General features: G+C 59.7%; 2 protein-coding genes and 1 non-coding gene across 15 annotated transcripts; 1 reads left to right on the top strand and 2 right to left on the bottom strand.

The window, feature by feature from the left end:
- Nucleotides 1-524: 524 nt before the first annotated feature.
- BAG6 (BAG cochaperone 6) lies at nt 525-11,783 on the top strand. Of its 11 annotated transcripts, none has more exons than XM_045292596.1 (26): nt 526-695; nt 1,379-1,499; nt 2,759-2,876; nt 3,001-3,200; nt 3,419-3,472; nt 3,682-3,756; nt 4,341-4,573; nt 5,016-5,145; nt 5,689-5,886; nt 6,035-6,290; nt 6,545-6,622; nt 6,734-6,841; nt 6,964-7,076; nt 7,163-7,247; nt 7,540-7,826; nt 8,367-8,646; nt 8,740-8,909; nt 9,069-9,122; nt 9,251-9,353; nt 9,446-9,570; nt 9,744-9,890; nt 9,977-10,036; nt 10,148-10,291; nt 10,387-10,494; nt 11,013-11,159; nt 11,600-11,783. In XM_045292596.1, the coding sequence occupies exons 2-26, from the start codon at nt 1,392-1,394 to the stop codon at nt 11,693-11,695; spliced, it is 3,477 nt and encodes a 1,158-aa protein (XP_045148531.1). In that variant the 5' UTR covers nt 526-695; nt 1,379-1,391; the 3' UTR covers nt 11,696-11,783. The 11 variants fall into 11 exon arrangements, with proteins under 11 accessions (XP_045148535.1, XP_045148534.1, XP_045148531.1 ...); XM_045292592.1 differs by having other exon boundaries at nt 7,160-7,247; XM_045292594.1 differs by lacking the exon at nt 526-695 and adding an exon at nt 729-903 and having other exon boundaries at nt 7,160-7,247.
- Nucleotides 11,784-12,905: 1,122 nt separating this feature from the next.
- PRRC2A (proline rich coiled-coil 2A) lies at nt 12,906-26,075 on the bottom strand. 3 transcript variants are annotated; one of them, XM_004711697.3, is made up of 30 exons: nt 25,477-25,699; nt 24,808-24,985; nt 24,373-24,472; nt 24,208-24,280; nt 23,791-23,934; nt 23,461-23,612; nt 23,197-23,276; nt 22,916-23,058; nt 22,574-22,664; nt 22,274-22,490; nt 21,487-21,946; nt 20,884-21,074; nt 20,384-20,684; nt 19,812-20,025; nt 17,854-19,722; nt 17,223-17,494; nt 16,987-17,117; nt 16,379-16,508; nt 16,202-16,284; nt 15,580-15,813; nt 15,288-15,428; nt 15,088-15,159; nt 14,819-14,989; nt 14,523-14,605; nt 14,112-14,322; nt 13,926-14,024; nt 13,609-13,821; nt 13,382-13,476; nt 13,198-13,288; nt 12,906-13,097 (listed from the first exon to the last, which is right to left on the bottom strand). In XM_004711697.3, the coding sequence occupies exons 1-30, from the start codon at nt 25,586-25,588 to the stop codon at nt 12,957-12,959; spliced, it is 6,492 nt and encodes a 2,163-aa protein (XP_004711754.1). In that variant the 5' UTR covers nt 25,589-25,699; the 3' UTR covers nt 12,906-12,956. The 3 variants fall into 3 exon arrangements, with proteins under 3 accessions (XP_004711754.1, XP_045148931.1, XP_045148930.1); XM_045292996.1 differs by lacking the exon at nt 25,477-25,699 and adding an exon at nt 25,143-25,468; XM_045292995.1 differs by lacking the exon at nt 13,926-14,024 and having other exon boundaries at nt 25,477-26,075.
- On the bottom strand, nt 25,166-25,296 carry LOC115870415. The gene has a single exon (XR_004046692.1). It is a non-coding gene; the product is annotated as a small nucleolar RNA SNORA38 (small nucleolar RNA).
- Nucleotides 26,076-27,096: the final 1,021 nt, after the last annotated feature.

The following is a 27,096-nucleotide window of genomic DNA, read 5'->3' as shown; positions in this document are numbered from 1 at the left end:
GAACGAAACGACTGCTCGCGAGAGAAGCCAGGGCGCGAGTCACGCCAACCGCTGGTGGAAAGATGACTTCCGGGGGCCTCGCGGGGAGGGCGCGGCGAGGGCTACGCGGAGCGGAAGGCGGTTTTAGGTGGCCAGGGACGTGCCGGCTGAGATTCTGTCCGCCAGGAGTTTGACGTGGGGTACAGGAGACAGGCACCCGAGTTCCCCAACTCTCCGAGCCATGCAATAGTCGGAAGCATCTTTGGAGGCAGAGCCGTGAAGCCCTTTTTCGTAATTCGTTTTCAGGCGTTTCTTGTGGCCACCCCAACCTTCGAGCCCTCAAACGCGCGCTCGGAAAAACGGTGGGAGCCGGGTGGGGGCGGGGCGCGCGGAGGGGGCGGGGCGGGCGGCGAGGCGCGTCTTAGGCAGTACGCATGCGCAGTGCAGCCCGCGCAGGCGCAGTACGGTCCCCCGGGCGGCGGCGGCGGCGGCGGCGGCGGCTCCTCAGGGTGCTCGGCTCCCTCCCATCTAGGCCGGCCCCGGCCCGTCTCGCCCCCAGGGATTCACACCGTAGGGGGCTGCGGACGTCTTCGTGCCCCACGAAAGGAAAACTTGGGGGCCTGGGGGAGCCGGAAGTACCGCCTCGCGGTCCCCAAATACGATCGGGGAAACGGAAGTGGCCGTCGGTGGCAGGTTGCAGGGGACCGGAAGTGACGGTATCGTGGGGGAGTGGGGGTGGAGCCGCGGGTTGTGTGTATGCGTGTGTGGTGTGAGTGATCTTGTGCGTGTGTTTATGTGAGTGTGCGCGCGCGCGCGGCGCGCGCATCTCGCTCTGTGCTGATTGCGCCGCTCTGCTGGTCACCGAGGGAAGGCGGAAGGCCGGGGCAGTCGGCTGGCCGGTCCCGCCACCCCCCCCCCCCCCCCCCGTAAGTGTCAGCCTTCGGCCGTGACTTAGGCGGGTTCGATGGGCGTGGCGCGCGTGCGCGGAGCCACTTTCTCCGCCGTCTCTGACGCGACCCCCAGGCCCTTGCAGTGCCCCGGGGTTTGCCGATCCCTGGGGCCCTGGCCCTGTGGAGACCGGTGATGACACCGGTCTCGTGCTTCCTTCTCCGCTTCCTAATCTGACCAGCCCTCTTGGAGTGTGATTGGCATCGTCGAGCCCCTCCCACCTTCCCCTGCCCTCCAGCTCCCCGGGAGTCGATCTTCTCGCTGCCCTTTGTGTGTTCCTCCGCTGCTGCCCCAGGAAGCAGAACGGGCGATGGGGGCGGGTGTGAGTGCGTGTGCTTGTGCGGGAGAAACTTTTTAGGTATTGGAACGGGGCACTCAAGCCTCGGGATACATAAACTGGCCGGGCCACAGCAGACCCTCCCCCTCACCCCAACCCCCCTTTCTTCCTTAGAGAGCGGTCCGCCATGGAGCCCAGTGATAGTAGCAGTACCACTATGGAAGAGCCTGACAGCCTGGAGGTGCTGGTGAAGACCCTGGACTCCCAGACGCGGACCTTTATTGTGGGGGCGCAGGTGAGACCCCCCACTACTTTGGGAGACCCTTTTTCTGTTGTAGGCTCCTTAGCTGGAGGGAAGAGGCACCGTTTCCGGGCCTGCTTATTTTCGCATTGGTTGGTTGGTTTAGATTCTACCACAGGATCATTCTAGTGTTTGCCCCTGTTGGTTGAGCAGGTGATGGCTCCTGATGAGTCAGGGAGATTTTGCTCCTGATCTTCCGCCTGTCTAGAACTCACTGCTGAGGGGAATTACAGAGGAAGGAGCCTCAGTATGCTATCATTATAGGGGTGTCAGCCCAGAGGGGCGGCGGGCATGGCTCCAGCTCTGGGGAAGAGAAATAACACCCAAGTCCAAAACACAAGTGTGTCTTGAAGCCAGAGAGGAATTGGCCAGGTCCATACTACCTTATTAAGACCAGAAAGCAGAATTCATAATGGAAGCAGAGCCAAATTGACTGCTGAGTGGAGTTGCTGACATATGTGACTTATTTTTAATTTCTTTGCGTGGATACAGCTATCTTGGAGACAACATTGTGAGCAGGTTGGTCCACGGGGTTTTAAAACATGCCATGTTAAAGAAAATCACCAAGGTTTATCTCATCAACCTTTTCTTCCTCTTCGTTCGCTGGCTTTCTTACCTTGGATTTCTCACCCTTCTCTTTTGTCATGACTTTTGAGAGCCACGGTGGTGTAGTGGTTAGGAGTCGGACTGCTCACTACAAGGTCAGCCGTTCGGAAGACAGGACTCTGTAATCCCGTAGAGTTGGTGTCGGAAGTCTCGGGGGCAGGTAGCTCTACCCTGACCTGCAGGGTCACTAAGACTCAGCGCGGGCTGCATGGCAGGGAGTTTGGTTTTTGATAGGGCTGTGCCTTGAAGCCGACACAGTGGTAGTGGGGTTTTTTGAGTAGTAAATAAACTCCTGGTATAACTTTGTGCTTAGCGAAGGGTGTTTCCTTTAGTATCTTGAGAAACACATTCCCTTGGGAGTCAAGTGTGGAATGAGAAAGCAGTGTCAGTTAGCTTTTCTGTTTTTAGCGTAATGCTGTTTTGTTTTTGTTTTTAAGCTCTTCTGGGTCTGTAATGTGAGCTTCCCAAAGGTTACTGTCTGTGTTTTGACAGATAATTTCTCAGAGGTCGCACAGTAACTCGCAACTGAGACAACTGGGTAGTGATTTTATGATGGCTTTTAACCCTCACTGCTGTGAGTCCGCTGTCACGGCTCTGTGCTTCCACCTTCCTCCCTTCCGAAGTCCTGTCCTTGTCTCTCCTTGCAGATGAACGTGAAGGAGTTTAAGGAGCACATTGCTGCCTCTGTTAGCATCCCTTCCGAGAAGCAAAGGCTCATCTACCAGGGGCGTGTGCTGCAGGACGATAAGAAGCTCCAGGAATACAGTAAGGGCACGGCGTGGCAGGCCAGAGGCTGAGGCTATTGTGCAGAGGGGTGGCTGGGGCCCCCTGGATTTATCTGATCAGACGATGTTTAGGTGTGTGTCTGTGTTCTCTCCTCCCCCTGCAGATGTTGGAGGAAAGGTTATTCATCTGGTGGAACGGGCTCCTCCTCAGACTCAGCTCCCTTCATCTGGGGCGTCTTCTGGGACCGGGTCTCCTTCAACTACCCATGGTGGGGGACCCCCACCTGGTACTCGGGGTACTGGGGCCTCTGTTCATGACCGGAATGCCAACAGCTATGTCATGGTTGGAACCTTCAATCTTCCTGTAAGTTTATGTTCCCACGGGAGGGTTTTTGTGGGTAAAGGTGAATAGTGTTTGTGGTAGCAGCAGAGAGCTCTTAAACAGGTGTCTTTGTGGATTAAACTGGGAGGTCCCGGGGTGGAGGGCTGGGGTGGTTGTTGGCCTCCAGAGAATGAGCTGGAAGTGTGGGGACCGTAGTCTTTGGCTTCTCCCAGAGCAACTTCCCTTGCCCCTTTCCCCAGAGTGACGGCTCGGCTGTGGATGTTCACATCAACATGGAACAGGCCCCAGTCCAGGTATCCTGGGGCCTGGGAGGGTCAGGGAAGGGGATCTGGGAGAAGGAGCCCACGAGGTGGGGTGGAACTGGCTAGGCTAAAGAGAGGGCTGGATCCTGCTGGAGTAATCGGGAGTGGGGCTGGGGTGGGGGCTTGGGGGTAGGGTGGGGTGCGGTGCAGCTCATGGCTTCATCTCAATCCAGCTCTCATTGACCCTTCTCTTTCCGTAGAGTGAGCCTCGGGTACGGCTGGTAATGGCTCAGCACATGATCAGGGACATACAGACCCTGCTGTCCCGGATGGAGGTGAGTGGGCAGGGCTGGCTTGTATCTCTCTGTCTTGTCTCTGCACTGTCCGTTCTTTCAGCCTGGGTGTGGGGGTGTGACTGGCAGTGTCCACAGGCTTCTGCCTCCCTAACCTGACCTCTCTGTCCGCAGTCTTCATCCTCTCAAGCAGAAAAAGTGTCTTTGGGAGGCACTCTTGTCCCTGCTGATCCTCTTGGTATCTGCTGTCTAGGGAGTTTGTTTCAGACTCTGTAGACAATTCTCATGGCATCTTTTCTTTGTATGACAAAAGGTTCCCACCTTTTAAAAGTTCGTAATTATATATGACATCAAAACTCTGCTAGTTCATGATGCACTCACAACCTGACGCCTTTCCGGCCCTTCTCCTGGAGAGGGAACTCACAAGCTCTGCTCTTGGCTGGCAGTTCATTTGCATATACTACAAGCATTTTTCAGGCCACTGATTGGTACAAGTCTTTTCCTTAAGGCCCAGGGTCTTAGATGCCCATGCGAAGCCTGCCCCTAGACAGCCTGCTTTGGGCACGCTCACCCAAGGAATGCTCTGCAGTGGTCCCACCTTGGTGTCTTGACTCTCCTGCCTTCAGTGTCGAGGGGCCCCTCAAGCCCAGCCGCCCCCCCAGACGCCAACAGCTGCCCCAGAACCAGCAGCCTTGAGCTCCCAGACAACAGACGCCGAGGAAAGTGAAGCCCCTCCTCGGGAGCCTATGGCGGCGGAAGAGGTGGAGGAGCACGCCCCATCTCAGAGCCCCGAGCCTGCCCCTTCTGCTGGTCTGTCCCCTTCGGGACTGACGCCTGCACCAGAGACAAATGCACCCAAGTAAGGGACACGGCACTCTTGGGGTGGGGGCGGTGTGATTATGATGGGAGGGCCAGTTGGCTGGTGGTCAGTCTTACTTCTGTGGCTGGCTAGCTGTTGGGGGCAGGGGAGAGCTTTGTTAGGCGTAGGGGTAGGACTGGCAGCTGAGCAGAGTTCCTGCCCTTCCCCGGATAGGGAGAGCCTCCTGGTGCCTCCTTAGCCTGCTGCCCTAGTCCACATGGCCCCACCTCTTTTTCCTGTTGAGTGTCTTACACTTGTGAGGATGGGGATGTGCTAGTGGGGAGCGGGATACAATTTCTTTTCTTCTCCCCATCTTCCTGTGTGGGTGTTGTGGGGCAGAGAGCCAAGCACAATCACTGAAGTCCAGGAGGGAGGGGTTTGGGTCGGTCATCTGGGAGGCCCGAGGGAAGCTGTGCTCACTGTGGCTCGGGGCTGCCTGCAGCCACCCTTCCCCTGCGGAATACGTCGAGGTGCTCCAGGAGCTGCAGCGGCTGGAGAGCCGCCTCCAGCCCTTCCTGCAGCGCTACTATGAGGTGCTGGGTGCTGCCGCCACCACGGACTATAACAACAACGTGAGTCCTCAGCCCTGAACAGAACACCCCCCACCCCACCCCATGATCTGCCTTGATGAAACGGCTTCTCTCTAGATCAGGGGTCCTCAAACTTTTTACACAGAGGCCAGTTCACTGTCCCTCAGACGCGTTGGAGGGCCGGACTATAGTTTAAAAAAAACTGTGAACAAATTCCTGTGCACACTGCACATATCTTAGTTTGAAGTAAAAAACAAACGGGGCAAAAACATCCAGTGGGCCCTCGCGCCGTAGTTTGAGGACGCCCGCTCTAGATCGTAAGCCAGGCACCTCTTCCCAGGAAGGGGATGTGCTCCTTGTAACCCCAAATAAATGAGGGAGGGAGTTTGGGGGAGGAAGCAAGACTGTGAACCTTGACTTGATTTTCTGGTGGTTTTGCTTTGAGAGTCAAGATTTGAAGCCTATAAAGCCAACTTTAGGGACAAACCCATGGCTGCCGTTTAGGGGCGTGGCCTCCTGGGAAGGCAGTAGTCCTTTGTTGGGGAGGCGGTGCCCGGCTGATACACGCTGTTCACTGGACTGCAGCACGAGGGCCGAGAGGAGGACCAGCGCTTGGTCAACCTGGTGGCGGAGAGCCTGCGGTTGCTGGGCAACACCTTCGTGGCGCTGTCGGACCTGCGCTGCAACCTGGCCTGTGCCCCGCCACGGCACCTGCATGTGGTCCGGCCCATGTCCCACTACACCACCCCCATGGTGCTCCAGCAGGCGGCCATTCCCATCCAGGTGGGCCGGGAGCAGGCCGGGGGTGGGAGTGTTGGAGTTTGCAGACTGAGGAGGGCTGGAGGCTTGCTGGAGCGTAAGGGTCTTCAGAGGTGAATCATGACGTCCTCCAGGGAGGCTTTCTCACTGCTGCCTGTTCGTCTGTCTCCAGATCAATGTTGGCACCACTGTGACCATGACGGGGAATGGGACTCGGCCCCCCCCTGCTGCCAATGCGGAGGCACCTCCCCCAGGTCCTGGGCAGGCCTCGTCGATGGCTCCCTCTACCACTGCTGAGCCCTCCACTGAGGGGGCTCCCCCGCCGGGGCCGGGGCCAGCTCCGCCCCCAGCCGCCAGCCACCCAAGGGTCATCCGCATTTCCCACCAGAGCGTGGAGCCCGTGGTCATGATGCACATGAACATTCAGGGTGAGTGCAGGGCCAGCCAGGAAGGGCTTCGGGGAGGTGAGGGTAAGGAGACAGGCCAGAGCTGGCAGTGGCAACCTGGGGAACAGAGCACCTGCGTGTGGGGGGAGAGACCCGAGGGGTCTGCTTTGCCCTCAGCGCTTGTGTGCGTGGAGAAGGGGCCAGGAGGAGGAACAGGCTCCGAATCAGGCTGGCTGAGCTCAGAGGACGGCTTCGCCAGGCTGACGGGACGGCCCTCTGTTTGTCTCTCGTTCCAGATTCGGCCACGCAGCCTGGTGGGGTTCCGAGTGCTCCTGCTGGCCCTCTTGGACCTCCTGGTCACGGCCAAACCCTGGGTAAGAATGAGGGCATCAGAGTCGGCTAAGCTCTTGATAGATAAGGGGCAGGGCCGAGTGGGTGGGTTGAAGGGGGTCCAGGTTCAAAGCTACATCAGACCCGCCCCCCAGGCTCCACCCTCATCCAGCTGCCCTCCCTGCCCCCTGAGTTCATGCACGCCGTCGCCCACCAGATCACTCATCAGGCCATGGTGGCAGCTGTTGCCTCCGCGGCCACAGGTAATGACCTGACAGGGGCGGCCTGGGAGGAGGGGCACGGTCCAAGGTGGCAGGTGCCATCGGCTGGTGGGCAGGAGCCCAGCCTTCAGCTGTCTCCGGTCTATCCCCTCTGTCATCCACAGGACAGCAAGTGCCAGGCTTTCCGACAGCTCCTACCCGGGTGGTGATTGCCCGGCCCACCCCTCCACAGGCTCGCCCTTCTCACCCGGGGGGCCCCCCAGTCTCTGGCACTCTGGTGAGTAGGTGGGGAAGGCTGAGAGAGAGACTCCTGCCCACTGGGTGGCAAGGGCAGGACTGATGTTACCCGCCCCCTCCCAGCAGGGTGCCGGGCTGGGCACCAATGCCTCCTTGGCCCAGATGGTGAGCGGTCTCGTAGGGCAGCTTCTCATGCAGCCTGTCCTTGTGGGTGAGTTTCCTTTGTCACTTCACCCTGAGGAGATGTCCATGGTCCTGTGGTTTGGGCCCTCCCTCCGTCCCTCCCTCCCTCCCTCTCTCCCTCCCTCCCTCCCTCCCTCCCTCCCCAGCGGGCCTGCTGGCACCCCAGGGCTCTCCTGGGGAGTGCTGTGTGTGTGTGTGTGTGTGCGCGCGCGCGCATTCCTGCTGGAAAGGCTGTGAATTGGGGGGTGTGGGGGCTGGGGTGGCATCTTGTTTTTTTGTTTTTTTTCATATTTCAACTTTCTCCCTTTGGGTCCCTACAGCTCAGGGGAGCCCAGGAATGGCTCCACCTCCAGCCCCTGCCACTGCCTCCGCCAGTGCCGGCACCACCAACACGGCCACCACCGCTGGCCCTGCCCCGGGCGGGCCTGCCCAGCCTCCACCCCCACAACCCTCCACAGCCGACCTTCAGCTGTCCCAGCTCCTGGGGAACCTCCTGGGACCAGCGGGGCCTGGGGCTGGAGGGCCTGGCATGGCGTCGTCCCCCACCATCACTGTGGCTATGCCTGGGGTTCCGGCCTTCCTCCAGGGCATGACTGACTTCTTGCAGGTGAGGGCCCAGCTAAGCCTGCCCCTCGGCCTTTCAGAGTCCAGTCAGGCAGTGGGCCTACGTTCTAGCTCAGGGGTTGGCAAACCGCCATAAGCTCTTTGGCTGCTTTGAAGTGAAATCGAACTGTGAAGGATCATGGCGATCTCGTTTGTCGAGGAGGACCTAGTTATGGCTCTCAAATCGTTTCAAGGTTGTCACGAGTGACAGGCCTGGCCGATCCTGGGCTAGCTCCATGGGGGGTAGAGTGGGAATGGATTCCTGGGTGTTCATTGGCACTCCCCCGCCTGCCCTGATTTGAGCAGAAAAGGAGGCTTGGAGAAACAAGAGTAAGTAGTTCCTGATCTGACGTTCAGAAAGGGAGAGGAGCTTGCTCAGCCTAAACCTCCCATGGACCCTGAGTAATTTTGCATGGTAAAGACCAGACCCTGACTCACTCCTTTCCCCGCAGTTGGTTGATGCGTATGTATGTCCGCCTGACACCGGTTGCCGCCCTTGTCCCTATTCTCACCTCGTCCGTTGTATCGCTTCTCTGCTTGCCAGGCAACCCAGACGGCCACGCCACCCCCACCGCCAACCCCTGCCCCGGAGCAGCAGACTTCTCCCCCTCCGGGGCCCCCTCCTGGAGGCGCGGGGAGCCCTGGAGGCCTGGGTCCCGAGAGCCTGCCCCCAGAGTTCTTTACCTCGGTGGTGCAGGGTGTGCTGAGCTCCCTGCTGGGCTCTTTGGGGGCGAGGGCCGGCAGCAGTGAGAGCATCGCAGCCTTCATACAGCGCCTCAGTGGTTCCAGCAACATCTTTGAGCCTGGGGCGGATGGGGCCCTCGGTGAGACCTGCTGGTCTTCTCTAGGGGGTGTGCCCAAGGCGGGTGAGGCCCGAAGGTGGCCAGGGCTCCCGCTAACTGCTGCCCTGCCCCCAGGATTCTTTGGGGCTCTGCTCTCGCTCCTGTGCCAGAACTTCTCCATGGTGGACGTGGTGATGCTGCTCCACGGACATTTCCAGCCCCTGCAGCGGCTCCAGCCCCAGCTGCGAGCCTTCTTCCACCAGCACTACCTGGGTGGCCAGGAACCCACACCTGGTAACATCCGGGTAAATGAAGGCCCTGGGTGCCAGAGCCCCCCCTCACTGCCCTCCTGACTGACTGCTGCTCTGTCAGCTAAAGCTGGACAGCCCAGCCCCACCCAGCGGGATGGTGGCGGGGAACTGTCTCAACTGGGGCCTGGGACTTACCCAATGTTGTTCTGGTAGACGGCAACCCACACGCTGATCAACGGGCTAGAAGAATACGTACGGGAGAGTTTTGTGAGTATTCCTGCCTTTGCCCCACCCCCACCCCCACCCCTTAGGGCGTCTGCTAGTTAGTACTCCCTTCTCGTTGCCTGATCTCTCAGCGTCCTGATTTGGGGGTCTTTGTGTGTCTTGTATCTCAGTCTCTGGTGGAGGTTCAGCCAGGCGTGGACATCATTCGGACAAACCTGGAATTTCTCCAAGAACAGTTTAATAGTATTGCTGCCCACGTGCTGCACTGCACAGGTCAGGGTGCCAGGCCCGGGCAGGGATGGGTTGGGGATGCTGGCGGGGCTAGCCTGCAGAGTCTACCCTCACCCCTCCTGGCTTGCCCACAGACAGTGGATTTGGAGCCCGGCTGCTGGAGTTGTGTAACCAGGGCCTGTTTGAATGCCTGGCCCTGAACCTGCACTGCTTGGGGGGACAGCAGATGGAGCTGGCCGCTGTTATCAATGGCCGAATTGTAAGCACGACCAAGCCCCGCTTCCCAGCCTTTAGTTTCCGTACGTCTCCGCTCTCTTCAGCATCCTGCGGTTTTCATTTTCCTCCTCCAAACTGCTGACCCTACCCGGGAGCTGGCGTTTAGAGGCTCATGGGGGTTTTGTTGATGGGACCGGCCTGTTTGCTTTCCCTCAGCGCCGCATGTCCCGTGGGGTGAATCCATCTTTGGTGAGCTGGCTGACCACAATGATGGGGCTGCGGCTTCAGGTGGTACTGGAACACATGCCTGTAGGCCCGGACGCCATCCTGAGATATGTCCGTAGAGTCGGTGACCCGCCCCAGGTAAGAAGGGACCTGATGTGTGGGGGCAGTGGGGTCAGAGGGCTTGAGGGAAGTAGAGGGACCCTAGTGCCTTTCCACTTCCACAGGCGCTTCCTGAGGAGCCGATGGAAGTACAGGGAGCAGAGAGAACGTCCCCTGAACCCCAGGTACCAGGGAGGTGTTGAGGGGCCCATCGCGTGGCGAGCAAGGGAAAGCTGACAGGACAGGAGCGGGGCGCGGATTCTGAAGGCGGGGGGTCTTTCTGCTTTCTCTCCCAGCGGGAGAACGCTTCCCCAGCCCCAGGAACAACAGCAGAAGAAGCCATGTCCCGAGGCCCACCCCCAGCTCCTGAGGGGGGCTCCCGAGATGAGCAGGATGGAGCTTCAGCTGACGCAGAACCTTGGGCAGCTGCAGTCCCCCCAGTAAGCACCACGAGGGAGGGTGACCTGGTGGTGGGTCGAGGCGTCTGAGTGGTGGGAACCCCTGCTGCCTCACCTCGCCTTGTTTGCCTCCCCAGGAATGGGTCCCTATAATCCAGCAGGACATTCAGAGCCAACGGAAGGTGAAACCGCAGCCGCCCCTGAGTGATGCCTACCTCAGCGGTATGCCTGCCAAGAGACGCAAGGTGGGTTTGCCTCTTCCCTGAAGAGCTCACGGTGTCTGCGTTTCCGTCATGTTTACACACAAACTGTTCAGAACTGAAGGCCCGCCACCTCCTTCAGTCCCCTTGATGAGAAACCCTTTCTGGGCCTCAGATTTAAGGTTCTTACCTCACCACACGGGGCTTGAGTCTGGCTTCTCCCACAGCAGGGGCCTAACCCACAGGTAACAGGGCCCGCGTTCTTGAAGGCAGGGTTCTCGTGTGGCTGCATTATCAAGCACTGATTCCTGGATGGCTTGGGTCCAACCCATCCCGTTATTTTGCAAAGCGAGTTCACACGTGATTGGGCCAAAGCCAAAAAGTATTAGGAAGGCCTTGCTGGCCGTCAACCCCCCCCCCCCCACACACACACACTCCATGGTGGATTCTTTGCCATGTTAGCATGGAGACAGTGGTTGATTCATGGAAAAGGGTGAGCTGGGTGGTGGCATTGGATCTGACTGGTGATCCTCTTTTCCCTCCCCAATTCCCTGTCCCCCCAGACGATGCAGGGTGAGGGCCCCCAGCTGCTTCTCTCAGAGGCCGTGAGCCGGGCAGCTAAGGCAGCCGGAGCTCGGCCCCTGACCAGCCCAGAGAGCCTGAGCCGGGACCTGGAGGCACCAGAGGTTCAGGAGAGCTACAGGCAGCAGGTGCCCCCATCTTGAAGCAGAATAGGGATGGTCTAGTGGGAGGGGTTGGGCTAGGGTCCCCTTTTCCACCCCTTAAGAGGAGCCCCTGTTGGTGGCACAGTGGGGTGTGCGCAGGCCTGGCAGTTGCAAGCCAGCTGCTGTGAGGGAGAGAGATGAGGCGCTCTCCTCCCGTTTAAGATGCAGTCTCGGAAACCCACGGACAGTTTTACTCTGCTCTGCTGTTCTGTAGGATTGCCGGGAGTCAGAATTGTCTCGGAGTTTGCATTTGTCTGAGATGAACTCGGCCTTGGGGTTGGGGCAGGGGTGGGGCTACCACTTGCTGTTGTTTTTCTTTTGGGGCTCTCAGTGTGTGGCTGGTTGGTGTTCCGTCCTGAGGGATGGCCTGTGTCCTGGGGACCAAAGGGCCTCACAGTCTGCTCGCGCTCTCTCTCTGTGTGTAGCTCCGGTCTGACATACAAAAGCGACTGCAGGAGGACCCCAACTACAGCCCCCAGCGCTTCCCCAATACCCACCGGGCCTTTGCCGATGATCCCTAGCTCTGCTCTGTGGCCCCACCTCATCAGGGGACCGTTTCCCCCCTTTTCCCTCACAGTATTTAAGAAATAAAAGTCGGATTTTCCTGGCTCCTTGGTCTAATTTTTTCCCCCCTTCTGATTGTATTTCATTAAGTGGTCCCAGCCCTTAAATATCCTGCATGAACTTTTAAAAAATACACCTTAGGAACCCAACCTCGTTGCTCAATGGTGGACATGCGTGGCTGCCAGCTAACGTGTTTTTTGATATAAAGGACCAGGCGACCTGGTCCCAGAGATGTCTAGACTCGGGGGCAGCTCTGTCCCTCACTGGAGATTCCAGAACCTACTTGATGGCACAAGACAGGAGCCCAACAATCGGCACTCAAGCGCGTCTGCGGGAAAGTTCCCCATCTTGGCTGTCCCGTAAACTGTGGGAACCCCTTCAGATGTACTGAGAGGTTTTGATTGCTGGGCTTCATTTCACGAACTCTACAGCAGAAGCACCTGGCTTGGGAGTAACGACCATCCTAAAGGCTCCGAGACACCGGCCCGTGTCCCTGCCGCTCTGAGTGGAGCTGAAGCCTCCGCCTCTTCATGCAAGGCTGGACCGACACCGTGGCTCTGCAGCCACCCCGACGTGGAGGAGCAGCGATGTGTGGTGGAAACCACCCTGCCGGCAACACCTGATGGCTGTTTAGCTGGCAAGATCCCAGGATTGTCCCCACGGTGCTGGGCACCCATCGCCTGGCCTCTCGTGTTGGCAGATGGAAGTGCCATTTGCCTGATTTTCCAACCCATGAGGTGGGTCAGGTGCAGTAAAATGCAGATTTAAATTTCAAGGCAGTTTGGAAGGAGCACAATGATTACTTGTTGGGCTGCTAACAGCTAGGTCAGCAGTTTGAAACCACCAGCTGCTCCTCAGGACAAAGACAGGGCTGGGCTTTCCCAACGAGTTCGTGTCAGGAATCGGAGTGGCAGTTCTACTGTCCTACAGGGTCACTTTGAGTCGACAAGGCCTCGATGGCAGCGGTTTCATGATGTAATAATGCAAGTGAAGAATCAACCCACCTATTCCCAAAATCATTTTAGAAATTTAATTTTTTTAATCCTTTTATTATTCTTTTTTAACAAACGGCCCCAGGGATAGGGGAGCAGGGGAAGGGGGAGGAGGGGAAGCGAGGCCCCAGCCCCACAGCCCCTCCCCACCCACCCCTTTCCCCCTTATATATTTATAATCTATATACAAGCCCCAGGGGCGAGGGGGTTAGGGGGAACTCCCCCCTCAGCGGGGTGGGGGCAACCCAGGGTCCTTGTCCCCTCGGGACCCAGGTTCCTCTGCCCGCCGAGAGGGCCCTTCTCGAGGTGGTGGCCCTGCCCGCTCCCAAGGCTTCGGCATCCAGCGCAGGGCATCCGGGGGGGAGGCCTGGAGGGGAGTGGCGGGACAAGGGGAAGTTAACTTTACCCTAGTGGGCACAGGAACGCAGGTGTTGAGTCCTGAATTCGGATGGAGGGTGGTTCGTTACCTGCTGGTAGAGGTCGAGGCGCTGGGTGCGGAAGACACTGCTGTAGGTGGAGGGCTGGGCCTTGAGACGGGCATTCAGGCCCGAGAAGGACCTAAGGGAGGAAGGAGGTTGACTGCAAGCCTGGATCTGGCCCCCTGGTTCCAAGACCCGTGCCGTCCTTGGCGGTGGTGTTGCCGTCTCTTACCTTCCGGCTGGGGGAGTCCGTGAAGACCCAGGCCCTCCAAGGCCGCTGTTCAGTTTTCGATAATCCTGGAACGGCTTCAGTTCCGCTGGGTGCAGCTACCACGAAAGGAAAGGAGAAACAAGCATGAGCCTCCTGCCATGTCTGTCAAACCAGGCTGCCCCAACTTGACTCTGATTTAGGGAAACTGTGCAAGGCCTGGCCCCTAGACCTCGGTTTGTTTACCTTACCTCTGCTCGCCCCAAGCTAGCAGGGAAGGGCCTGGCAGGTGAAGGCAGCACCCTAGTAGCAGGAGCAGGTGGAGGCCTCACAGCCAGGCTGGGGGGCTGCAAAGCTGGGCCCACAGGGAGGAGAGAGAGGGGCGGGGGGGCAGGAGGTGGTGCTGGTGGCAGAGAGCCGAAGTTCATCACAGGCAGCTGTGAGTCCAGCACAGGCAGAAGCACCTGCAAAGAGACATTGGCCGTGTGGGCTGGGGTGGGGGCGAGAGAGGAGGAGCACCAGCCACCAGTACAAGGTGGCTGAAGGGGAAGTGGGAACCAACAGGCACCTGCTGAGCAGGTGCCCCCGAGGGAAGGAAGCCATTTTGGCCACCAGGCTGCAGAGTAGTAGAATAAAAGTCCGAAGGGGATGGCAGATCCTGGCGTACCTGTTGGGCAACAAGAGACACATCAACTCCCCTATAAGCTTCCTCCTACCAGCTCTCTAACCCGAGTAGCATTTGCCCGCCCCTTACCTGCAGCAAGGGTGGGTCTGGCAGAGGGCTAGGGCAGAAAGCTGGAGAGTAGAGAAAGGAAGGGGGCGGATAGAGCACCCCTCCAGCCGGCAACTTCCCCAGTTCTGTGGCTTGCAATGCTGAGAAATCCAGAAACTGGCCCTTGAGGGCTACCCCAGAGAGCAATGCTGAGGGAGGGGCTGGGCCTGGGGGCAAGTACAGGGGCTGTGACCTGAAAAACAAGGGGGGGGGGGCGGTAGAGGGATGCTAGTCAGATGACAAAAACTTGGAAGGCAAGACCATTCCCACCCTTAGTCCAAGCGAGTGCTTGGTACACTAGATGCTCTGGGCCCCACAGCAGTCGCCTCAACCCAATGCCCCCAATCCAAATGTCTCCCGCTTCGTGGCAAGACCCACACCAGAGTCCTTTACCTGTAAGGGTGCAGTGAGGGGGTCCCAGGGCGGAAGCCCCCCTGGTTAGGATGTAACTGCGAGTCTGTGGCTCCCCCCGACACCTGTAAGAGAAGAGGCAGGCTGGAAGAGCACTAGCTTTTCTTGGGTGAAGAAAAGCTCAGCCTCCCCGAACTGCTGGAGGAAAGCATGGAGAAAAGTGAGGAACATAAGCAGACGGGGGAGAACGGTACTTCAAAAGCGGCCTAACTTGAAAAGGCAGCCGGGAGAAACAAACGACCCTGTTCAAAGTCCCACAGGGTGGAAGCAGGGCCTACCTGAGAACCAGGAGGCCCAGGGCTGCCGTAGAAGGCCTCAGGGTAGAGGCGCGGGCCTGAGGAGCCGGGCTCTGGGCCGCCACAGTGCCCAGAGCCCAGGGCTTTGGACCGTGGCTCTGCAGAGGCAGCAGTGCTGGGGCCCAGCTCCCAGTCTCGGGACAGGGGGACGGCCTGGGAAGGAGACGCCTAGTCAGGGTCCACGTCAGTCCCAGCATCCATGGGCTCCACGAGGCGGAGGCCTTGGCTGCAACCTGCATGCCCCTACCCACCTCAGCGGCTGACGCCGTCAGCTCCTCCTCTGCTTTTAAGCTGTCTCCCACCACCAGGCACAAGTCTGTGTCCTGCAGTCATGAGAATGGGGTGCAGGATATAGAGTTCCACGACTCACGACACATGTCCCGTGTCCAGCCTCTAGTCCTCCCCATTCTTCACCCAACCCCCAACATCCGCAGATCCAGCCTATGCATACCTTGTCACTGGTGCCAAACTGGACAGGGGGCCCAGGTCGCTGGGAGGGGCGGAGGGGACCAGGCTCAGGGCCTCGGTCAGCACGCAGTGATCGCTCTGTGCCAATAGGGCCAGGGGGCAGAGGATGCTCCCGGGGCAGCTCCTGGGTGGTGGAAGCCAGGGAGCGGAGTTAGGGGAGGGAGAGTGAAGCCAAAGTAAGGGCTCCCCCAGAAGAGGCGGGTACAGGGAAGCACACACAAGGGTCAACAGCCCGAATTTCCGGAAACAACCCCCTTCTTTTCTTGGTCTTTTACCTTTCTTTCCCCGTCGTGGGAGGCAGGTGGCCGTCTCCTGGGAGGCTCAGAGGGCTCAGAGCTAGGTGGACCCTCACCGGAAACTGCATTCAGGGGTGAGGGGCCTCCAGGCCGTTTGGGGGGCCCCTCTGCTGCCCCCTTGAGTCCTCCATCAGGGGAACTTCGCTGGCTGCAGGGACCTGATGACACCTGAGAATCCCCACTCAGGTCTACCCCACTGTCAGACTGACTCATCTGACAGAGAGGAGAAAGAGGAGGAGAGGTTCAGCCTGGGTGAAGAGCACTCACACCCGTCCTCCCGCATACAACACAGCAGCGGTTCTCCACCTTCCTCATGCCACGACCCTGTCACATAGTTCCTCATGTTGTGGTGACCCCCAAACTGTAAAATTATTTCCGTTGCTACTTCATAATTGTAATTTTGCTATTGTTATAAATTGGGCAAGCCCTGTGAAAGGGTTGTTTAACCCGTTGAAAGGGTCATTTGAGCCCCCCCAAGGGGTCGTGACCCACAGGTTGAGAATTGCTGCAGTAGACCACCTCAAGAGAGGGGGGGCCCCAGGAGAGGGCAGCCCCAGTCAGGCAGAGCAGAAGGCAGCCATTCCCTCTCAGGCGCACCCACCTCGGTGCCAGCTCCATCCTCAAAAGGGCTCAGGGGCTCCATCCAGGGCTCCACACCAGGGCGGTAACTCTTCCGACTGGTGGCTAGAGAGGAGCGAGTGAGCGAGCGAGGGAGGGAGAGCCCGCAGCCCACGTCACGCTCTGACCTCCCCACCTGGCTTTGCTCAGTTTCACTCACCGGTATGTAAACGATTCCAGACGTGAGGGGTCAAGGCCTCGGTGCTTGCATCTCTTGACTCTCCCCGAGGAGCTGGGCCCTCAAGCTTAGGGCCCAAGAATCCAGAGCTATGAGGTGGCGGCAAGGACTCCTACAGATTCAGAAAAGCCAGGGCAAACCAGGAAGTAGGTTAAAACTGGGACTTCTAGGTGCTGGGACGACAGCACAATGCGGGAACAAAAGAAGGGCCACGTGTGATGTCTGACAGCAAGTAGTTAGGAGAGGGAGAAAACCCACCCACTCACCCACCGAGTGTGCTGCAACCCAGAGACCCCGTAGGACATGGTACCACTGCCCCTGTGAGTTTCTGAGACTAACTCTTTACGGAAGCAGAAAGCCCCATCTTTCTCCCCTGGAGCAAGCTGGTGTTTTCAAACTGCAGACACCTCGAGGATTGCAGCACAATGCGTTAACCACTGCACCGCCGGGCTCGTTACAAGAGGGAGAGGAAAGGCCCCATCAGTTACAAAGCGAGGGCTCAGGCGGGAACAGTGACAGCAGGAAAGAGTGCGGAAACGGTAGCCAGGGGCCAGAGCGGTGACACGCCCCATCTCGGCCTCCGTCCTCACCTCCTGTATTAGCTCCGGTTTCCTGGGAGGCCGTTCTCGCCGTTTGGTAGGGAAAGGAGTAACCCCGGTAGGGTCTCGAGGAGTTCCATCCAACCCTCTCACCACTGGCCCTGGTTCCTCAAAGTGGGCTTCTGGGAAAATGAGTGTGTGTCAGCAACCGCCTTGCTCCACTTCCCGCCCTTGTATACCCGGCCAGACCCCCGGCTCCAGCACTCGGACAGACCTCCTCAACTTACCAGCACTGACTCCACCGCTGTTGGCCCTCTGGGGGTCATATTGGGTTGTGGGTCTTGGGGAAGAGCCCGGAGGGGCTTGGGGAGGCCCAGGCTTGGGCCTCGGGTGTCCCCCTGCAGCAGCAGCACTTCCTTGGCGGGTGCTGAGCTGGGCCAGAGCCTGCTGGATGCCAGCAGGGTTGCTGTGGATCACTTGGTCCAGACGGAAGACGGCTGAGCTGCTGGGGGGCGGGGGAGGCAAAGCAAGCCCAGGGGGTCGATCCTCAGGAGGACGGCTGAAGAGAAGAAAGCACCAGCTCCAGTATCCACCCAAATCACCCTGCCTCTCCACATCAAGCACCTAAGTCTCCCTCCTCCTTCCCTCCCAACCTGTCCCCTTTCTGCCAAGAGGTCAGACAGCTCTGTGGGTTCCCAGATGCACTGTGGACGGCAGGAGACAGGGCGTGGAGAAGATGGTCGTAATGCCAGTTAGGCCTTCCCTACTACTTAACCTAGGCACGAGCAGCTCACTGGTCCTTGGCACTCAAGCCCCTGCCCAATTACCAACCCCACCCTCTCCCCCCAACACCGGTTCCTCCCCTGCCCCAATTCTTCAACCCCTAAGAACTCTCTTAGCAGCCTCTTCCCCACCCACCTTCGGTTCTTAGGAGAGGGCCAGCTCCTCTTGTCCCCTCGTCCTGGGCCGGCCCTCCCCCCAGGGCCCCCGCCACCTCCTCCACCGCTGCTGCTGCCCGTCTTGCCCCCTGGGCCTGGACGCCGGTTCTGCCGCTCCATGCCTGGCCGCTGACTCGAAAAGCTACGCTTGCTCAAATCCTTGGCTCTCTGGCTCAGGTCTCCACGGGGCATGCTCCCAACACCAGGTCCAGCGCTGCCTCCACTGCCCCCAGGGGCTCCCACAGCCTTGGGGGTCAGCAGCACTGGTGGGGGAGCCTCCTTGTCCCGACGCTCACTAGCAAAGTCGCTGCTCTCCGACGCAGTCTCCCACTCCTCGTTAGCTTGGTCAGAGTTCTGGTTTGAGAGGTCAGGAGACTTGGCGGCAGCCCGGCGTGGCGGTGGCAGGGGTGCTGCTCCTGTGGCCAGGGTTTCTTCAGGCCCCGGTGCAGAGGTGGACGTGGGCAGGGGCCCCGCCTTGCCGTCAGCACCGCGGGCAGCGTTCTCGCGTTCCTGCTTCAGCCTCCGGAAACGAGGTGGCTTGTCCTGTTGCTGCGCCCTCCCATGCCGCCTCCGTCGGGGCCGCTCGCCATCTTCCACACCCATGCCCACACTGCCAGCGCCACCGCAGCCTCCCCGGGCCAGGGGGGACAGAGGCCCTGGGATGAGCTTCTCTTTCAAAGACTCCTTGCTTGGAAGCAAAGGGCCCATGGGAGGTTTTTTGGGGGCCAGGGGCTTGGTCTGTGGGCTCCAGCTCGCGCAAACAGCAGGTGGGGGCCGCCCACCCCCTCGGCCCCGGCGGGACGGCACTCCCCGGGGCGTGAAGACTCGCCCGCCGCGGGCCATGGAGAAACGAGCAGGGGCCGGTGAAAGGGGGGCCCCTGCTAGTTGAGGAGCAAGAGGGGGCTGGGTAAGGACCCCCTCTTTTGGCGGAGGGGCCTCCTTGTCTGAGGGGGCCAGGTCACTCTCGTGGGTCTCACTGCCCGTCTCAGAGCCCCGCTGGCGGCGCCTCTTGGGGATTTCGTCATACTCGGAGCCCTCGCTGCGGGTCTCGCTGGCAGTGCGGCCCCGGGGAGCAGCAGGGTGGCTTGGGCCCCCCACCCCGCCCCCTCGTCCATCGTCTCCGCGGAACTCTCGGTAACTGCGGAACTCCCGGCCCCGGGCCCCGCGTCCCCGCCCGCCGTAGGTCCCCCGGAAACCCCTGCCTCGGGCAAAGTACTCGCCCCGGCCCCTCCCGCGGCAGGCCGGGCCCACCCTTTCATAGGAGTGGTCGCGTCGGAGGCGAGGGGCAGGGGAAGTATTCCCGCTAGGCGGGGGCTCCTTGGGGCCTCCTCCCACCTTCCCCTTGGCCGCCTTGAGTGGGTCTGGCTTCGGGACTTTGGGGGTTTCGTCCCCCTGCTCGATGGGCTTGGGAGGCAGCTCTTCGGCCTTTGCAGGTGGTAGGGGCTTCTTTATCGGTCCCGCTCGGCGGGGCGGGCCCCCCGGCTCCTCGGCAGGGACTCCTCGACGACTGCTCCCCGGGCGAGGGCCCCATCGGGTCTCTGTGCGGCTCTCTCTCCGGGGCGCCGGGGCGCCTTGACTGCCTCCTCCAGCCCCACGGGAGGGCTTTCGGCCCACTTCTGGGCCTGTCATCGGTGCTGCTTCCTCCTTTGGGGGTTCCTTCTTGGGTGGGGGGGCTTGTATCTTGGTTGCCTCCTCACTGCCTGCGGGCCAAGGGAGCGGCCGGGGCCCCGGGGGAGCTGGCTCCTCCAGGGGGCAGCGGGGGATCATGGGCCCGGGGGCTCCATTCTCAGGGAAGCCTGGGTAGTTGGCCAGATAGGGTGGCGGGGGCGGTACCGGAGGAGTCTCACTCCTGAAGGAGAGAAAGAACGGCAGTAGTCACCCTGGGAGAGGGCGACGGAAGACGCCCCACCCCGGGGCCAGCTCACCATCCAGACTCACCTCAGGACTTTGTCCTCCTCGTCAGGAGGCTGGCGCAGAGGGGAGGTCAGTGGGCGGGGGTCTGTGGTAGGCGTGGTGGCAAAGACATCTCCTACCCAGGCCAACTTTGGATCCACTGGTGGGGTCCCCCGCTCCCGGAGGAGAGAAGGTGCATGGCGTTCAAACGGCTCTGAGCTTGAACCCCCACTATCTGAGCGCTCCCGGGGAACTAGGCCTTTGGGTGAAAAAACACAGGGAAAATGTCCGTAACCCTTTTCTGTACAGTACCTCTAGCCCGAAATGCATCACCCTGTCAGGCCAGATCCCCCGCCCCCCGACTCCTGCCCCCAACTAACAGAGTCCTGTCTGCTTTGTTACCCCAGAGTTATGCACTCGGCTTCCCTGAGAAGGCACCAGTCCCTGCAAACAGATCCGGGGCACTAAGCCCTGCCTTACACTCTGCCCCTTCAGCTCCTTCCCCTGATAAAGAGCCAGCTCAGTAGAGCTCAGCATATGCCCTCCCCACTTCACTGGCGGTCACAGCTCCCCAGAAAGACTCCATTCTATCTCACGGCCACGGGGGTTCTTCTTACTGGAGGGATGCACGCCAGGAGGGTAGAAGTCCAGAGGAGGCCGGCCCTGGAGGAGCCGGGGATCCACGTAGGGAGGAATCATCATCCAACGGGGATCAAAGTTCATGGGGGGCATGGGTGGGGGCCGGCCCAGAGCACTTGGGTACAAAGCCTTGGGGGGTGGGGGTGGGCCCTGCGGAGCGGTCCCAGCCCCCATGGTCACAGGCTGTGGTGGTGATGGGGGGACTGGTGCAGGCGGCACCGAGCCCTGTTGGTGCTGCTGCCACTGCTGCTGCTGCTGCTGCTGCTTCAGGAGCTGCTCCTGGAGAAGAACAAAGAGGAGATGGGAGGAGTGCTGCCGGCCCAACGAAGCTCTCAGAAGCAAAGGAAAAGCAAACCACAGGCGAACAGGACAAACTCTAAACGGACACAGCCAGGTAGGAGGGCCAGGAGGGAACGGGCAAAGGCAGGGAGCGGCAGTTCTTTGAAGGCAAGTCATAGGACTGACTCCACCTGCCCACCTGCTGCTGTCGCTGGAAGCGAGGAGGCAAGGACTTCTGATATTTGGGGTAGCCCAAACCCTGGCTGGGGGGCTGTCGGGCGGGGCCAGCCCCATCACCCGTGGGTTCCACCTTTGGGGCTGGTGGTGCAGCGGGAGGAGGAACTTCTTCTGGCGGTTCAGGACTCTCTTCTGAGGGCAACTGGGGCTCCACTGTATTGCAAGAAAGAACACACCCAGGTTGACCTAGTCTACCCCGTGACTCCCCGAGCAGCTCGGCTCTGACCTCTAGCTCCCGCCCTCTTGGAAGAGCAAAGAAGCAAAGCCCTGCTCCTAGTTCAAACCCATAAAAGCACTTCAAGGTCACTGAAGAGCCAACAGCGGTGGCAACAACTTCCTACAGAGCCACACACACAGTAACTCCAGGTGTTATCTGTGCCACCCAGACCCATGGAACCTCAGGGAACAGAACCTTTCTTCTCCAATACTCCAAGTGTGTGAATCACCATTAACACAAACAAGCAAACCAACAGAAGCCATCACCCAAACCCGACACCCTTGTCTTCATTTACTCCCAGTCCCTCAACCCCAGGAGGAGAGACCTGGCCCGTCCTCATCGCCGTACCTGGGCTGGCTTCAAAGCTGCCACTGCTGGTGCTACTGGTACTGCCACCACTGCTCACAAGGGTGGGGGCTGGAGCCACACCTAGAGTGGGGGCGGGCTGGGCAGGAGGGGCCTGTGCTGGCTCTGCAGGCTCTTTCTCTGGGGTTGGGACTGGTGCCGGCGCTGGAGCTGGAGGTGTCGGGGCTTCTTTGAGGACTACAGGTGGAGGGGGAGCGGGTGGGGCAGCAGGTTCAGCCTTGAGCCGTTTATCAGGGGCCCCAAACTTCTCATCCAGCCGCTTGAGCTTCTCAGCACAGGCTGCCCTGCGCTCCTCCTGCATGCGGCGCTCCTCCTCTTCGCGCCGCCGCCGTGCCCGCTCCACAGCCAGGGAGATCTCAGATGACGACTGCTTCCGCCGCTGCCGCCAAGCCTCATCCTCGTCTTCGGGTGCAGGGGGCTTGCAGGGAGGGCCCCCACGATCCTGTCAACAGGCAGGGCTATCAGTCATTTGTGTTCCCACCACTTTCCATACACCAATCAACCACCTACAGCTGCGGGATGCAAGGGCCGCCAGGCCTCCAGTTGGCCTTTCTGGGCAGGGCCAAACTCATGCCCTCCTCCATTCCTGTCCATCCTCTCACTAGCGCTCCTTTGTAGCTGGACGCTCTCAATGCCACACCCCACACCTTTGCAGAAAGGCTCCACAGCCCCCACCCTCCAGCTACCTCTATCACTACACGCCTCAACTATGCAGCTGCCAGGCACTACCCACAAGTGACCCTCCCAAACCCTCGTTGTAGACACTCACTGGGTAGTCCCCAGGGGGGCCCCAGTTCCCAGTGGGGCCCCTGTGAGGTGGGGGTGGGGGAAGCTTTGGGGCAGGAGGCCCCGGCTCTGTCTCTGGAGGCCGAGAGGTCTCTGCCCAGGCCGTCTTGGGAGGGGGCGGTTCGCTGCCGGGGGAGTTGCCCTTTTTGCCATCTGCTTCAGGGGGCCGTTCCTCACCAGCAACTGATTGGGATTCCTTGCTGTGAGCAAACCAACAGCGCCATTAAAAAGCATGTCCCCGAAGAACTGAGCACCCTCCTCTCCCCGTCTGGGCCTTACTCACTGGCCCTCAGCTCCCTCCTCATCGGAGTCTCGCCCGTCTTCCTCATCGCTGAATTTGAGCTTTTCAGTGTAGTCCACCTCCTCATGGGCCCCTGAAGGGAAGGAAAGGTAAACAACAGGAGCAGGTTTTCCCTTCTTCCCTTGGGTTATCTTCCTGGCCCAGGTGGTATGTAACTGCAGCGGGCAACGCTCACCAAAGCCAGCCCTCTCCCCCTTATTACTGCCCATCGCTTTGCCAGGCTTGGTTTTCCTTCAAGGCTCTCACCTGCCCTCTCTGGCACGTGCTCCCCACACCACCTCTACCCGCTGAGATCGACATTCCTGGCTCACAGCATCCACTCACCTGCCCAACCATCATCATTTTCCTGGTCCAACTGGTCAAACTCTTTAAGGTTATCCTCTTTAAGAATGGAAGGTCGGCCCACAGGTTCCACTAGGCGCATCGGCGGCCCGGAGCCCCGGGGGCCTGCCACACGAGGAAAACGGCTAGGGAAAGAAACGGGAACCATAGTGTTGAAAACACGCACTATGCGGCAATCTGTAGGAGTAGCCGCCCGGCGAGGAAACAGTCTTCCCTCAACAGGTCCCCCTGCCGGTAACCAATCCCAAATGCGGACGGCTCACCTGGGCCCATCAGGAGGAGGGTATCGGTAAGGCCCTTGGGGTCCATAGGGCGGAGGGAAAGGGAGGTATGGGGGATACATCTGCAAAGAGACCCAATAGCAGGTGCTCAGAGCCATCAGTCCAATCACATGCCAGCTCCCTAGGCCCCACACCATCTTTCCCACCCTCACTCTATCCCCGAAACGTCTATTTCCCCAATGTCCCCCTTGACTCCCCAAGGGCTAGGTCCTGGTCCCTACACTCCAGCTTCCAGATCAAACTCACGAAGGGCGGCATCATCCCGCGGCATGGAGGGAACTGGGGTGGGCCCGAAGGCTGCAGCGCCCCCCGGGGGTCATGGCCATGCTGGAGTTTGGAGTCTGGGCCCTCCAGCTCATCGGGGCCACGCCCACCTCCGTCCCTCCACGTGGTAGAGTCTGTAATGGAGAAAAGGAAGAGTGGAGAGACAGGTGGTTGCGGGCAAGTGAGCACAGCTGAGAAAGAGGAGTCTAGTGAACGAGGCCGCACCTGGCTCTGAAAGAGGCTAAGGGGGACACTCAGGCAAAAGTTAAGGGACCGGTTTAAACAGTCTGGACCTCCAAAGCAGGCCCTTACTTTGGGGGCGGAGGCTTGGTCCGGGCCCAGACAACTGTTCGGCAGACTCCCTTTCCTTGGCAGCCTTGTCCTGGTCTCCAGCCGCCTGAAGGGTCGGAAATTCCTCTCGAGAGAATCGTGACAGTAGGCTTGATGCCCTTCCACCTGTTGGGGTGCAGAACAGGCGAGGAGCATGTCTACTGAGGACAGGGACTGAACAGGCAAGTGAGGTACCAGGGTCCACCAGCAGCCTGCCTTCAAGCCCAGACCCCCCACCTTCATGATCTGAGGCTTTAAACATGTTCACGCGCCCAATAAAATGGAACATGGTATCCGAGACTTAGCCAACGTGATGTTAGGGCACAGCACCGAGGCTAGACCGCCAGGGCTCCTGCCCCCAGTGTCTAGACAAACCTTCCCAAGGAGACCCACACTCACCATCTCCGTGTGCTCCATGGGTGACGCTGGCTTGTGCCCAGGACTTTACCCCGCTTGGAACCGAAGGAGCGTTCTAGGAGGTGAAGATGAAACGAGTGGTGAGGCGAGCAGCACCGCGCCAAGCTCCTCCCAGGCTGCCTCCGACCACAGCCAGTCCTCAGGTACCTCGGGGGCTGCGGGGGGGCGTTTCGGCTGGCTGGAGGCAGGCGTCTGTGAAGCCGGCAGTGGCTGCGATTCCGGCGGCTGAGCGGTCGAGACATCGGAACTATGGGAATGGTAGGGCGGGAAGATTAACCAGAGACGGAGCAGTCTCCCCTACTCCATCAGGTGGAAGCGTGGGGACTGAGACCAGGCCCCTCCATTACCACTTAATATACCCTAGGACAAAACACTGTAACCGTGTCCCCCTCCATAGGCTGTCCTGCTTCTTCCTGCTTTCTCTCCATCTGTGACAGATCAGTCACGTAACAGAAGACCCAGGCCAGGGAGAGAAGGACCTCTCTGGTTCTCTTTTGGCTGCACTGGACACCAAGCCCCAACTCACCCTGAAGTTCCAAATTAAAATACCCATCACTCTAGGCACCCCAAGGTCCCGTCTACCTCTTGGGGTCGGACTGCTCCTGTTTGCTTGCCCATCCTGTCCCGTCTTTCGGCACTAGTGAGACGTTGGGGTCATTGCCTTTGTTCTCGGCTTTCAGGCTCGGAAGGTTGGCTGGGGGCGGCATGCGCCGGGCAATGGCAACTTTCCCAAGACTCTGCAGGCCATGGCGAGGGGCAACTGGAGAAAAGGCGGAGTGTGTCAAGAATGCCTCCCGCTGAGAATCTGACAGCCCCCCACCATGAGTCCTGTTCCCACATCCTCAAGGTCTTATAGCCCACTCACTCCAGCCTTCTAGGACAAGTCAGCCCTCCCCCCTACTTTTGACCATGCCTACCGGGAAGGCTGAGATGCAGTAGTCAGTGTGGGATGGGGGCGCTGGAGCCTGCGAGGAGCAAGCTGGCCCCAAACTTCTCCAAATCCACATTTCTTTGCCTCCAATTCTTACGTGTCCAAGGACAGGGAACCACAGACACGCCTTTGTAGGAGGACAGCTGGCATTCACCCAGAGCCCAGCACCCCCAAGGTAAAACTGGGGAGTCTCCAGTACTCCCCTGGGTCTTTCAGGATCTCTACTACAATCTTGTTTCCTTTCACAGAGTTCTACAACGGATGCCCCACTCATGCCTAGCAGACACCAGTAATTAGAAGCATCTTCGCAGGGCCCTCACCAGCGGGTTTCTGGGCCTCTAAGGACTTGCCCTTATACGTATCAAACAGGTTGAGCGAGGAATACTTCTTTCCATCCTTCCCCTTGGCAGTCGGCCCCGAGCGATCGGACATTGCGCTGGAAGCTCATTGAGTACGTTGGGTCCTGCAGGCACCTCCCCCAAAACGTGCCGGAGCCTGTGAGTCAGACAAGAGTACTTCAGTCTCTACCTGCTCAAAGGATTCCAACAGAACCCTAAGTAGCGCCCTCTCACCCCCAGTGCTGGCGCAGACAGGTGGGCTCATTGGTGCTCGCTCCTGCTACTTCAAACTCCCCAGGCCCTTCATGCAACCTCGACCTGCTGGGCTTCCACATAGTTCAAATGCCATGTTCTCTCTTCCCCAGAGACCTCTTGCCAAGGAAACCCAAGAAAAACCCAGTGTCCTCCCAGCATACTCTCTCCACTTTGTGCCAGGCCACGAAGGGCAACAACCTCTGCATTGTCCCCACAAGTAGTATATAATCTAGCTTCGCTCTCGCCACCAAAAAGCCCTTCCCGGACACACGATAAATCAGGACCAGCCAAGTCCTAAGCCCCAGAGAAAACACGAGGCACACAACTCCATCAACTAAAGCCGTGAACTTTTAATCCCAGATTTATTTATGAGACACCAACTGCCGACACCAGGCAGCTTCCAGTCACAACTGGGGAGGCCTGCAGGCAGGGAAGGTGAGAGCTGGACAGAGAAACCCCTGGGGTGTTTTTTTTTTTGCACACTCCTAGCTCCAGAACCCCAAGGCATTTGGAACACTAATTCCTCCCCAGCCCCTAAACGTGCCCCATCCCAGGCCCTGGAGAAATCCGGTCCCAGATGAAACACGGGCTTAGCTCCTGTCGGGCTGGCACAAACAAAAGCCGTCACAAAGTCACCTCCACCCGCCACCCCGCCCGGGTGCACGCTGTGGGCACGGGCCACAGGCACGCCGAGAGGCCCCTTTGCTTTCCCAAGCCAGGTCCTTCGGTTTGCTGTCCTGCTGCGGTCCAGTGTGGAGGGAACACGCATTAGTGTGCGGGCCTGGGGGCCATCTAAAGAGAAGGTAAGTGGGGAGAGGGGAATCCAGGAAACCCGAGGCAAGCAAGGGAAAAGGCTAAGAACCACAAAAAAGGAGTGGACTCCAGGTCAGGGAGAGCAGAGGGTGCACGCTTTGGAGGTGTGGGTGGAGGCCGGCCTGTGAAAACAACACCCGCGAGAACAGGCGGGCAGAGGGACCGCGGGGTGAAGGGGCACGGGGAGCAGACGGAAGATGGGGCGCCCGGTGGGGGGCTGGGGGGCGATAAGGAGGCGGCATAGGGACAGCGGAAAGGTCGAGAGGAAACTGAGGAATGCAGAAAGCAAGAGGGGGGATGATACAAGCCGAGGGAGAGCGACTGCAGGGCAAGTGGGGCGTCAAGGAGCCTGCTGATGGGAGGGGGGGGTCCAATATGGAGGACGGGGGGCTGTCGGGGAAGAGGGCTCACGGGGCGGCGGCCGGCTCGGGGGCCCACCGAAGGGAGTGAGGGGCCTGGAGCCCGGCAGAGGGTGGGGAGGACGAGCCCAGGCCTGGGGTCGCCCCGTGAAGCCAGGAAAACGAGTGGAAAGGG

The sequence above is a fragment of the Echinops telfairi genome, unplaced genomic scaffold (genome assembly GCF_000313985.2).
Source record: "Echinops telfairi isolate 266 unplaced genomic scaffold, ASM31398v2 ScPeMD7_655;HRSCAF=1070, whole genome shotgun sequence".
Lineage (NCBI taxonomy): Eukaryota > Metazoa > Chordata > Mammalia > Afrosoricida > Tenrecidae > Echinops > Echinops telfairi.
This window is presented reverse-complemented; position numbering and strand designations above follow the sequence as displayed.